General features: G+C 43.0%; 1 protein-coding gene across 1 annotated transcript in view; it reads left to right on the top strand.

The window, feature by feature from the left end:
• GNA14 (G protein subunit alpha 14) overlaps positions 1-13,903 on the top strand; it is a 188,093-nt gene that overhangs the window by 90,729 nt on the left and 83,461 nt on the right. Inside the window, exon 2 of the mRNA XM_036103224.2 lies at positions 9,602-9,786. Within this exon, the coding sequence (XP_035959117.1) occupies positions 9,602-9,786 (185 nt within the window). The remainder of the gene's footprint in view (positions 1-9,601; positions 9,787-13,903) is intronic.

The following is a 13,903-nucleotide window of genomic DNA, read 5'->3' as shown; positions in this document are numbered from 1 at the left end:
ATTTTTAAAGAATACCACATTTAAAACAAATTATAGAAATTTGGTTGTATAGGTAAATAACTCAATTTAGAGTAAAAATTAGCCTTGTCCCATTGCATTGAACTTTTAAATACGCTTATGACAATTGTGAGAAGTACATGGTTTTTGATACTTCAAATCAGAAAAACAATTATTCAAAAATTTTTTGTGATTACCATTGTTAGCGTGACTTTTTGGCTTTCCCTGGAAATAAGAACTCAGAAGTCAAGTTTGAACTTAAATACCTTCTTCATTAAAATGAGGCCAAGGATGACTGAAAATGGCAGGAATTGCCATAGGAATTGTTCAGAACTCTGCTCTTCTTGGTGAGTCGTTAAAGATGATTTGGCAGGGGCACCTGGGTGGCTCAGTCGTTAAGCGTCTGCCTTCGGCTCAGGTCATGATCCCCGGGTCCTGGGATCGAGTCCCGCATCGGGCTCCCTGCTCCATGGGAAGCCTGCTTCTCCCTTTCCCACTCCCCCTGCTTGTGTTCCCTCTCTCGCTGTGTCTCTCTCTATCAAATAAATAAATAAAAATCTTAAAAAAAAATTAAAAAAAAAAAAGATGATTTGGCAGGCTAATGTGAAACGGAAAGACTATAAAATATACATCATCTTTGAATTCCCCCCATTGTTTTAGTCTCACATTTTTTTTTTTAATCCCAAACTGTTTACTAAACCTCCTCACTTAATTTCTTGCAGCTTCCCCTTTTTGTTTCAGAAGCCCTGTTATTCACCTCTTCTGTTGAGAGAGCAGCCATGAACACTGTCTTCGATTGTTTCCAGTTCTCTGTTCATAGGACATTGCTGCTGCTTCTTTGGTAAAAACTAGCACCTCCTCTGTTTGAAAGCACAGAAGCTAGAGAAGGTGACATGGTTGTGATGGTGACGTGGGGGCTGGGCAGAAGCAGACAGGACTGACTTGAATAAGTGAATCTTCATGGCATTCTAAAAATGTTTTCCCTCTAGAAATTGAAAAACAGAGCTCCTATGGGGATATTTTATTTATGCATAAATTAAAATGGGACTGGGTGTAAAAACCCATCAAGTAAATCAAATATGATATAAAAACTTCAGCATTCCTGTCCCAGGTAGATTATGTTAGTGGATGTTGCCCTCGAAAGAGCCCTGGGAAAGTGCTTCCCAAAGCATTTGTGGACTGGGTGTATTAAAATCCCTGGAGTTGTGGTCAAAAATGCATATTCCCAAGTTCCTGCACGAAGTCAGAGATCAGGGTGTCAGCATGGTCTGGTTCTGGTGAGCACTCAGTTCAAGGTTTCGGACTTCTCCTTATGTCCTCACATGGTGGAAGGAGTGAGGGAGCTCCCTGGGGCCTCTTTTATTAAGGCATGAATCCCATTCACGAGGGCTCTATCCTCATGAGCTCATCACCTCCCAGAGACCCTTTCAATACTATCACCATGGGCATTAGGTTTTCAACAGATGAATTTTGGTGGAACACAAACATTCATTCCAGTGTCACAGTGAGAAATCATTTGGAATTTCCCCCAGCTTAGCCAGATTCTGTCCGCCATTGGTATCGAGAGCAGCAAGCACCAGGACTCTAGCACTCACAGGTGCAGGAACTCCTGCTATGTGGGCTGGCGGCTGCCCAAGGTCAGCTGTGAGTTCGGGGCCAGAGCGCCCCAAGTTGAGACACTCTCCCTGGGCAGCCCTCCTTGCTGCTGAGAACTGCTCCTGCTTAAAGATTTTACAAAAAGAATTTTTTTTTTTTTTACAAAAAGAATTTTTTAACTCATTAATCCCACTATCAGAAAACCCTGCTATGGAACCCAAGCCTCCCTGCCTGGCTGGCACTGGGTCTCACGTGTCCTCATCAAAAAGGGCAACCTGCAGGGTGTCTGCTCCTGTGTGGGGGTGTTTTGTCTACTCAACAGACCCCATCCAGGTCCTGAATCTTCTCTTGGCCAGACAAACCTACTTCCTATTGCTTTTCAAAATCATGATCATCCTGGTTGTCTTAGTCAACAGATAACCATTCCCAAATATGGATTCCTTAGGTTCCTCCTGCGTGCTGTGTTTTAGGCTCCAGAGATAGCAGAGAAATAAAGCCCTATAGAACCAGCCTGTAGGTCACATCCGTAGGTCCACACCCTCGTCTGCCTGTAGGTCTCAGATCATTGATACCAACATCCAGAATTGTGTCCCCGTTTATGTTTTGACTTACATTTTGTTCTGTTTTTGTCTTCTGTAAAGCTGAGCTAAAAGACAATGGCTTCTCACAGATGGTTTCAGAAAACATCCCAGAATATTGGAGACGGCTCTGCCCATCTGAGCAGCTTTATCAGCTCCTTGCTTTGGCCCTTGGGGAGGCTGTCTTTACAAAAGATTGTAGGTGAACTTTAGAACAATTGGCTTACTGTTCAAATGTCCTTGGTCTTCACTTGCAAAGGATTTATTTTGCTTTGGCCTCTGTTCCCTCTTGGCTCCTAAAAAGCAACTGTTTTTTTCCCCATGAGCTTTTCTGTGTATTTAAAATTAAGCTGAAAGTTGAATCTCACATTGCTTTCTCAAATCTCAGAAAGAGTTTAGAATTTTAGTGCTAAGACATTTTGTTGGCCCCTTTTCAGTAACATGAGTTTTAACCCTCAGTTTTTTTTGTTTTTTGTTTTTTTTCCATACTTGGATGAGGTTCATGGGTAGAATTCCAGAGGTCCCTAGAGAAAAAAGAAGGGGAGATTCCTTTAAGTAAAAGGGCAAATTTCACAGAAAGAGGATAGTGATTTGTATGTATTATTTACCAAAATGTGATACCTGGATCACTGATAGACAGGATGTTTTCATTTGGAATATTGCTGAAGTCTTACGTTGTTACAACACATGGCAAATGGTACTCGTTTTTCACTTATAACATTCGTGTTTCCTTTCATAACAACCTGAGTAAAAATTTTTTCTAAATAATAAAAATTCATATATGTGGTATATGAACATGGGAAAAAAAATCACAAGATGGGTATTCAGATGATGGAGTTTTGAGAGACAGTGATTAAGGAAATGCCAGTGGCACGAGTCTCGTAGGATGGCCTGCAGCCCCGCAAGGTGAAAGGTGCACGTGCCTCAGCCACAGAAAGAAAAAGCCTGTAGGGGTGAGTTTTAACTTGAAATAGAACACAAATTATATGAAATAGAACACATATGGCGTATGCCAAGCATGCTAAAGTAGCAAGCTATGTGTGTTCAGTTTAACCACTTATTGAGTGGCTATTCTGGGAAAGGAAATAGCTCCTATTTAAGGGGCTGGGGAGAGGCAGAGAGCCCAGGCAGAGCTTAACAGGGAGAGACTCAGGGGAGTATGTGAGCCTTACTTGAGACGCAGTTTGAGCCAGAGAGCGAGGGGGCAGAGAACTGGTCCTGGAGCCTCTGGGGGGAATCTGTTACCAGCCAAGTGCCTTACCAAGATGCTACCCGCTGATTTCATTACAGAGGCTAGTTGTAGTAGGATGACAGCGAGCAAGAACCTCAAACTTAATGAAAGTTTAAAAGTACTTATAACCATTGTTGGTGGTTTTTTTTCCTCCAAATACTCAAATGTTGAAGTAAAAACTAAATGGGGGAAAAGAGCCATTTCCTTTATTAATATTTGGAACAGAATCTGGAGATGGATTTAATTTTATTCCCTTGCCTGTCTGGTGTTTTAACAGCGTTGGGTCCAGGAGTGAAAGTCCTTCCAGTCTGTGGTCCCTTCTGGGTCCCCCCACCTCTGCCCCTCCTCCACCCTCCCTTGTCACCTCCCCCCTCAGATAGAATCCCTTGGTAACCTGACACCAAAGTTCACCTTCCCACCAAAGGCATTCCCCCTCCCTGTGACCTAAAAAGCTGCTCCCGGAGTGAGGGCTCAGGTTGTCTTCATTATCTGCTGTAGCATGGTGATTTGAGTGAGGAACCCGAGAGAAAGTCCTCACAAAGAGACAAGAAACAAAGCAGAGTAGCCCAAGCTACTGACGTGATTAGGTGGGAGGTAAAAGCTAAGTCACCTAATCCTCCAGTCACCAATCATTTTCATTCTAAAACTCCTATCCTTTAGATCTTTTACTTGCACAGAACGAACAGTTGTACTCAGTATGAGTGTTGAGTTTCTGCTGAGAACAAATGCGGAAAGTCAGCTCAGACCCTTAGCTTGAGTTTCTTGGTTCCTCTGGTTGGTCCCAGTCACAGCGGTCATGGCAGAGAGAGCCCCACCTTTCCCCTCTGTTGCCCCCGTCTGCTGCTGGAAACATCTCACTTAGAGCAGAGCTCTGAAGGATTCGAGATAAAGTCCCGAGTGTTGCAGTGTCAGTACCAGACAAAGACTGCGCTTAAAACGATAAGAGGGTGGGACTTGACCATTTATTTGGGGAAACGCTCAGTGTAAAACTAGCACAAGGTGTTATCATGGGAAAGGCACATACCAACACAGACCTGAATTTCGACCCAAGACCCAGCACTTCCAAGCTGAGCGACCTTGGGCAAAGATTAAATAAACTGTGTAATCTCTCTAGTTTTCAGTTTCCCTTTTGGACAAAGAAGGTTCTAACTGGGATATCCATGTTGCAGCTTATGTGAGAGGCAGTGGACCTCCCACCCTGAGACTCTGTTCTCTGGACCTCAGCCCCCCAGTGGAGCATGTCTTTCAATCTCTCTTTTGCCTTTAACCTGGCCTTTTTTCCTCCATGTTTGGTTTCTTATTCTTCAAATAACTGCAATATAAACTGAAGAATATTTAAAAATACTGATGTTTATCAAATAAGCTTGTATCTTTTTTTATTAATATTTAAAATCATTTTTAACATTTTCTTTTGGAAATGCTCCCTGTCCAAAAGGAAAAGTCAATGACTTTTAAAAACTGTTACTATGTTTGAGGCTGGTGGTGGGGTTGGCTTTAATCTCTTGTAGGTGAATGGCCTTTATGACTAAAAAGGTTCTCTACCTTGGTAGAAATTTGGGCTGAGTCCTGAGTAATTTTTCTGGTCGCAGGGCCAAAATCACAGCTTGCCTCGAGATAGTCACATAATCTCTCCTTTCACATCAGCTTCACGGTCTATAAAATGCAGAAGGATTAGTATTTGCTTGGGGTAAGGTAGCCCTGGACCATGGGTCAAACCTCCTGGCGTGGAACAGAAGAATGCATGGCAGCATCTTAGACAAAAGGAGATTCAGGGACCCCAGGATCCTGTAAGAGCAGAGATCTAATGTAATCTGGGACTTGGGACCAAGTTCAGGCAGTATACGGTTCCCACAGGTCCTCACTTTATTGTATGGGATTTGGAGAGCTGAGAATCATCATGAAATGGTGGCTTCAGGGGCACCTGATGTCATTGCAATCCTTTAGACAATTCATATCTTATTTTTATGTGATTGACCAGGATATAAGACCTATAAAAGAAAACTGTGGCTTCTCACATTTGTTCCGTTCATACCTGCATTTTGCCATTCTTTGACAGCCAGCTCTGTAGCAGACAGTATTCATGGTACCCAAATGTGTGACTTTCAAGCTTTTACCCTTACTGGGCTAAGTAGTGAAAGATCTGCAAACAAGCAATTACGAGATGGGACTGGGGTGTCCCAGGTGCTTAGAGAGCTCCAAGGGGGCTGGCCTGACAGTTGAGGGGATGGAGGGGGAAAAAATTCCTTCAGGGAAGGTGATATCTTTGGGAAACCTGAAGGCTGAGGCGTCGGCAGCCCGGCTTCCAGCCCCAGCTCTGCATTGGCACCAACCTTACCTTGTTTGCTGACTCACAGCTGGCGAGTGGCATCTCTGACATCGGAAGGCAGCACCCACCCTTCCTGCCTCCGGAGGTGAAGTGAGGTGACAGTGAGGCTACTTGTGAGTACACGCACCTGTCCGAAAGTTCTTCCTTGAGCCTGGCAGCTTCTGTTTGCAAGATGGTGGCTCTGCTAGGGCTTGAACCCAAACCCTACGAGGTTTGGGTTCAGTGTGTGGCGGTGAACCTCACATTTGTCTTTGTTAGACCGGTATAGCTGAGTCCTACTGGTCATGACCTTGACTTTTTTCCCTGACAAGAGTCTTTCATTAGTCTCATTGAATAAAGCCCTGTCTTTCTCTTGCTAATGGTATGGTTTTGCAGAGACTACTTAACTAATCTGAGCCCCGGGTTTCTTTTTCTTTTCTTTTCAGTTTCAGAGGTAGAATTTAGTGATTCATCAGTTGCATATAACACCCAGAGCTCAATACAATAAGTGCCCTCCTTAATGCCCATCACCCAGTTACCCCATCCCCCCCACCAACCTCCCCTCCAGCAACTCTCAGTTTGTTCCCTAGAGTTCAGCATCTCTTACAGTTTGCCTCCCTCTCTGATTTCATCTTATTTTATTTTTTCTTCCCCTCTCCTGTGTTCATCTGTTTTATTCCTTAAATTCCACACGTGACTGAAATCATGTGGTATTTGTCTTTCTCTGACTTATTTCGCTTAGCATAATACCCTCTAGTTCCATTCACGTCATTGCATATGGCAAAATTTCATTCTTTTTGATGGCTGAGTAATATTCCAGTGTGTGTGTGTGTGTGTGTGTGTGTGTGTGTGTGTGTGTGTGCGCGCGCGCGCACGTGCGCACATACCACATCTACTTTATCCATTCATCTGTTGTTGGACATCTGGTGAGCCCCAGGTTTCTTATCTGTAAAACAAAGGTAACAGTACAAATCTCGTAGGGTGGTTGCAAGAAGATAGGAGATAGTTTGTATAGAATAGCTGACACACAGTGACTACTTGAATAGTTGCCAATATTGGGAAGGAGGAATAACGCAGAAAAGGTCACAGAGAATCAGGATAAGCCTCCTGCTTGTCCACTTTTTGTGGTGGTTCCTGCTGTGATTGAAGTCATGCTGCTCACATAGCTCATGGGGTGGTTGGGAGAGGATAACCTACCCTGTTGCCCATACCTGTAGTATCCAGGTAGTTGAGGTTGGGTATACTCTTAATTGCTATCATGTATTCAAAAAATACTGCTGTACTACTCAGGTCTTTAAGAGGAAGGAAATCTGTCACATGCAGCATCTTGAATGAACCTTGAGGACATTATGCTAAGTGAAGTAAGCCAGCCACAAAAAGACAAATACTGTGTGATTCTGCTTTTATGAGGTATCTAGAGTAGTCACATTCATAGAGACAGAAAGTAGAATGGTGGTCCCCTGGAGCTGGAGCAGGGAGTCGGGGAGGTGTTTAACGCGTGTGCAGGAGGAAGAGTTCTGGAGATTATGCAACAATGTGAATGTACTTAACACCTAAGATCTGAACACTTAAAAATGAGGAAGATGCTAAATTGTATGTCTATTTTACCACAATGTAAAGTAATTTAAACGGTTATTAAGCATGTGCCAAGTGTCAGACATTATCCTGGCACAAGGGGAGACCATGTGAGTAAAAACAAACATGGCCCCCATCTCTTGTTATGGAGCTTAGGGGCCAGTAGGGGAGACACATGTCAAATGGAGAATGACTTTAATAGGCAAAAGTGCAACCAGAACATGTTGCTAAAATTGGTACCATGAGAACTTCCAGTCGGGGAACCTGACTTCATTAGGGAGGCCATGAGCCAAGGCGAGCAGGACAAAGGAAGAACATTCCAGGAACATGCAGAGCATGAGCAAAGACAGTGAGAAGGGAGGATCTGCAAGAAGGCCAGTGTGCCAGAAAGTAGAGGGTGGAAGGAAGCCTATGTGAGAGGAGGCTGGTGAAGACCAAGGGGCCAGACCACACAGCCACGATGGCCGTAGTGAGGTTTGTCTTTCTTCCTGAGAAGACTGGGAAGTTAGCTGTTGAGGGTTTGAGTGAGGTTGGGGAGATAGACAGAAAAGCATGTTTGTGTTTTGAAAAGGTCAATCTATAGGAACAATTTTTTCTTGCAAGGAAAAATCTTATCAAACGCCAACAGGTGTATCTCAACTATCCATGTGGAAAAATTGATCGAGTCTCTTAAGTGTGTCTCAGGCCCTTGTGATAGGCCCTACCCTGATGTTTGCAGGGCCCAGGTAAGAGTCCACATAGAAACCCACATCCTGTAAGTTGAAATAGTTACAGATTATAATCAAGCTAACAACCTGTTATCAATCTGTTCTGTCCTCTTACCATGATGAACATATCTTCATAACTAAAATGTCAAAAAAGGTGTGTACAACTATGGTTTTTATGTGACTCAGGGTCAGCAAAGTATCGAAGATGATTGAATTTATCTATAATTGCACTGTCTGGGTATTCTGTTGGGCCAATGAGATATGGGTAAGTAGTAAAGATTTTATAATTAATAAATCATTTCCTATTCCACAGTTTTTTGCTGCCCTTATAGAAAAATCACTAATTATATTTTAATTAAGATTTTCATGTAATTTGTGTTCTTTTGACAGAAATACTGAGACAACTTTTTTTTGCACTAGATTTGTTAAAATATAATTTGAATACTGTATAACTCACCCATTCAAAGTTAGAATTTATCTTGAATCATTTTAGTTCTGAGATAGTTTCTCATTAATTTCAATCTGAAGAAATTTTACCCTGCTGGGGGCACATCAACCTGAATTGTTACAAAATTCTTAAAGCAATACAGAGATTTGAAAATGGACCACAAGTATAACATGACTTGTCGTTGTGAGTTTGGAGGAGGAGGAGCAGGAATACAAACATGGTCATGGGATCTCATACAATAAATTATCCATTTTTATTGAGATCTAATTGGCATGTAACATTATATTAGTTTTAGGTACAGTAAATTATCACAGGGAATGTTAGAAAATATTTTAATTGCATCATAGAAATCTCTTTCACTTACACTGTAACTGTCATTGTCCTTTGAAGCAATATCTCAGTCTGATAGTAACGTGAAGTCCTGGCATATTTCACTGCTTACACCTGGACATCTCTACTGATTTCAGGGCAGTAGGAATGGTTTGATACTGTTGTTCCTCAGCTGCCATGTGCAGGGGCTGTGAGTTTGGAGGAGCTCCTGATCTACAAATTGGAATGGGAGGAGGAGCAAGAATACAGACAGTGGGCACAACTGGGGATGGTGATTGATGTGCAAGGATCACTTGTATTCGTGTATCCAAAAGGCGGGAATTGACAGGTGAATCAGACTTTTATCCTCCTGCTCAAATGCTCTCTGAGTTCTGAGGCAGCCCCCATCACCGTCACTGCTGTATTGGCAGTGATGAAACCCTCACATGTTTGGGGCTTTCAGACAGTTGCCAATTGTCGAAGGAACTTAGGACAAGGGGTGTGGGGGAGCAGTTCCCTGGGGCCAAGACAGTGTTAGTTCCAAGAGCTGATGGTTAGAATTACTCCAAGGGACAGAGACACTCGGGTACCCCTAATAAATTGTATGTGTGTGTGTGTGAGAGAGAGGGAGAGAGTGAGAGAGATATCAGGCCTTCTAAAGCACAAGGTACAAGATAGGGATCCCTCTGCCTGGGGTCTAGGATACTACTACTGGCAGGCCCTTTCCAAGTTCAAGTTCACCCAATCAACCTATTCTTCGTAATACAGACCAACACCGCCAGGAGGGCCTTTCTTGCCCAGTGTGCTCCTTTCAAAGACCACTGACGGTGTTTTCCCCTTATGTCGTCTTACCAGGAACTGGTGAAAGTGGCAAAAGCACCTTTATCAAGCAAATGAGAATCATCCATGGGTCTGGTTACAGCGATGAAGATAGAAAGGGGTTCACGAAGCTGGTTTACCAAAACATATTCACCGCCATGCAAGCCATGATCAGAGCCATGGACACTCTGAGGATACAGTACGTGCGTGAGCAGAATAAGGTAAAGCGCCGCAGGGGCATTGACCCTACTTGTGGATGCGTGCTTTCCTTCTCTAGATAGCATATGGCTTTGGACAGAAAGATTGACGGAGTGCTTTGGTCAGAAGCCAAAGAAGCTCTGGAGCTCAAACTCCAGAAGGATGTGATGAACTTTAGCTCTGTACAGTATTGTGGTGGTCCCCAGTGATTCAGAAATGCAGGCATTTAGATTGATTTTTTCGGGTGCTGAGAAAAGGAAGACACATACATTTACTCGTACAGCTAAGATGCCCCATTAATTTCTCCACTGGCACAGTAGAAATCTTGGGCTTTTCCAGAATGCCCAATCTTAGGAAATAGTGTCATGAATGCCCTGCAGACCACTCAGAGCTATCGGTGGGTTTTCTTTAAGTGATGGTTTAGGAGCGTGATGCTTATGTCCCAACTAGCATTAGGCTCTCATAAAGTACTAGTATCAAGCTGGTATTTGTTTTGGTATCACCACTGGTTATTTAAAATACAGTTATGTTTCAGGGGTACCTGGGTGGCTCAGTCGGTTAAGTGCCTGCCTTTGGCTCAGGTCATGATCCTGGGGTCCTGGGATCGAGTCCCGCATTGGGCTCCCTGCTCAGCGGGGAGTCTGTCCCTCTCCCTCTGCCCCCCCCCACCTTGTGCTCTCTCTCTCACTCAAGTAAATAAATAAAATCTTTAAAAAAATACAATTATATTTCAAAACACAGGAAAATAATGAAACAAGAATGTGGGAGGAGGAGGCAAATAACAATTGTATATGGTATACTGGAAGGCAAATCCACTGGAAAATTCTGAGTTCATTAAGAATCTAGATCAAAAATAGTTTATTTAAAATAATTGATACCAAGATACAACAGGACATCATGATAAAGAAGAATACTCTGTCTCAGATGAATCTCTTGTGGGTCTACTAAAAAGAATTTAGCTGCTGAAGTGCCAGCATTGCATGGGCTTTAGTGCGGCCCCCAAGGACAACTTTATCATGAACTTGTAGCAACTGTATTCATGTATATTTTATATATGGTCTACAAAGAGTTTCAAAGCAGTCAATCTAAGTTTTTTATTATTCAGTGACTGAATTGCATAGGAACATAGGATGCACCCAATTTTTGACTTACCTTTATATTGTGTTTGCAACCTCATGTCTTTACCACCATTTTCTTACACTTTTGAAGAAATGGAGGAATGTATCTTGTTTCAACCTTCAAAAATGTTGTGCTGAAAAATGTATGTGGGGTTTGGTTGGAGAATTAGCCTTTAGAATATCTGGTGCCAAGCAATGTAAGAGGTGCATACTGAGCCATTGGGAGTTTCTAGAAGTGACTGATGGTTCTGTGATACATTGTTTGGATACATGTATTGTATCTGATTGAAAGTGTACAATTCTGGGGCACCTGGGTGGCTCAGTTGGTTGAGCGGCCCACTCTTGGTTTCTGCTCAGGTCATGATCTCAGGGTCTTGAGATGGATCCCTGTGTTGGGCTCAGTGCTCAGTGGAGAATCTGCTTGATATTCTCTCCTTTTTCCTCTCCTTCTGCCCCTGCCCCCTGCTCATGCTCTCTCTCTCTCGCTCAGATAAATCTTTTTTTTTAAGATTTGATTGATTGATTGATTGATTTGTCCGGCAGAGAGCACAAGCAGGGAGAGCGGCAGGCAGGACAGGCAAAAGGAGAAGCAAGCTCCCCATTGAGCAGGGAGCCCAATTCAGGACTCAATCCCAGGACCCTGGGATCATGACCTGAGCTGAAGGCAGACGCTTAACCGACTGAGTGTCCCAACTCTCAGATAAATCTTTAAGAAAGTGTGTGATTCTTTTTTAATTACTTATGCAGTTGACCCTTGAATGACACGGGTTTGAACTGTGTAGGTCCACTTACATGCAGATTTTTTCAATAAATACAGTACTGTAAATGTATTTTCCTTATAATTTTCTTAACATTTTCTCTAGCTTCTTTATTGTAAGACTACAGTATATAATAGATGTTCAAAATATGGGTTAATCGACTGTTATTGGTAAGGCTTCTGGTCAACAGCAGGCTATGTAGTTAAGTTTTTGGGGAGTCAAAAACTGTATGCAGATTTTTGTGCAGGGTAGGTGCCCCACGTCTTGCATTGTTCAAGGGTCCACTGTACAAAGTACTTTAAAAATTAGGCCATCTGTGGAAATTTCAGGTTATTTCAGAAAAGAGGTATGTCAGGAACATCCTTGCAGAGATTTTAATCTATTTTCCTGTGTTGTAAAGTGCATTTTGTTTCCCATTCATGGAGGGGTGATGGGAGAAAGCCTGGAATTTAGGGGATGGGCTTGTAAACAGATCCACTGGGAAGAAAAAGCTTAAATGTTAGTCAGTTCTGCTTACCTTGGCAACATGTGTTTGTAAAACCCAGTTAGATCGAATCATCAGGGACTCTGGGTTTCTGTTTCATTTTGTTTTCCACCAAGGTCTTCTAGAGGTACTCTGAGTTTATGTTTTAAACAAAAACTTCTTTATGGGGTTTGGTGTTCCACGACTTCCTCCTTTTCTCTTGGTCTTGATTCTTCTTCAAAGGCCACTCCTCTTGACCACTAATCTGCGTTAGTTTCCTAGGGTTGCTGTAATAAAGTACCTTAAACAGGGTGGCTTAAAATGGAAACACATTCTTTCATGGTTCTAGAGGCTGGAAGCCTGAAGTCAAGGTTGATTGGTTCCACCTGGAGGCTCTGAGGAAGCCTATGTTTCATGCTTCTCTCCTAGCTTCTGGTGGTGCTAGATATCCTTGGAACCCTTTGGCTTGTAAACACGTCACTCCAACCCCTGCCTGTTGTCACAGAGTTCTCTCCTGTGTGACTCTGTTCTCATGGCATTCCCCTCTTTGTGTCCAAATTTCCCTCTTCTTATGAGACCAATCATTGGATTAGAGCCCACCCTCATCCCAAGGATGACCTCATCAGAACTTGATTATACCTACAAAGGTTTCTAAATAAAGTTACTATTTCTCTGTTTTACAGTCCGAGCAATCCTTTCCTTGCTTATTACTGACTATTTCTTTTTTTTTTTAAAGATTTATTTATTTATTTGAGAGAGCGAGAATGAGAGAGAGAGAGAGAGCACATGAGAAGGGGGAGGGTCAGAGGGAGAAGCAGGCTCCTCGCTGAGCAGGGAGCCCGATGCAGGACTCCATCCCGGGACTCCGGGATCATGACCTGAGCCGAAGGCAGTCGCTCAACCAACTGAGCCACCCAGGCGCCCCTGACTATTTCTATATAAAGTTACTTTCTGAGGTATGGGGCTGGCATGAATTTTAGGGGGACATTATTCAACCCAGTACAGTCTGCCCTTTGCCCCCCCATTCATGTTAATTCCACATGCAAAATATATTTGTCCCATTCCAGCATGAACTCTAAGTCTCAAATCTAACTGAAATCTCAACTCAGAAGTTTCCAAATCTCATCATTTAAATCATCTAAATCAGGTGAGATTCTGGATATGGTCTCTGCTGGGATCAGATTCCTCTCCTGTCGCCTCCTCATTTGCTGTTCTCTGGCTCCCTTCTCAATACCTTCTTTCTTTCTATTCCAAGTACCTACATTTATGCTTTGTGAACTTCCTCTTATCCCTCAAAAAAATGCTTGGGATGAACCACAGGCTTACAGAGAGGCACAAGGTTGAGTAGAAAGAACACTGGATTGGCTCCCAAAAATCTGGACTCTGTTCATGGCTCCCCTGTGGGTCTTGGACAAGAGTCAGCTATCTTTTTCTGTAAAGGGCCAGAGAATAAATATTTCTGGCTTTCAGGGCCATATAATCTCTTTTCTGCTCTGCTGTCATAGTGCAAAATCACCCATAGGAAAGGTGCCAACGAGTGAGTGGGCTCACTTGGAAACTCTATTTGCAAAATGTAAATGCTATTCTTAACTTATGAGCCATACAAAAACAGGCCACGAGTGGATTTTATCTGTAGGCCGTGGCTGTGCACCCTAGTCCTCGGGGAGGCCATGTAACCTCCCTGGTCTTACATTGTCCCAAATGTTAAATGCAGACAACACATGCTCTATCTACTTCCTAAGCCAACATGAGCAAAAGGAAGTGCTCTGCAAATGAAATGGCACTCCAGAAATACAAGATT

Source organism: Halichoerus grypus, chromosome 14 (genome assembly GCF_964656455.1).
Source record: "Halichoerus grypus chromosome 14, mHalGry1.hap1.1, whole genome shotgun sequence".
Classification (NCBI taxonomy): domain Eukaryota; kingdom Metazoa; phylum Chordata; class Mammalia; order Carnivora; family Phocidae; genus Halichoerus; species Halichoerus grypus.
Note: the sequence above shows the minus strand (reverse complement) of the source record. Positions and strands in the feature narration are given on the sequence as shown.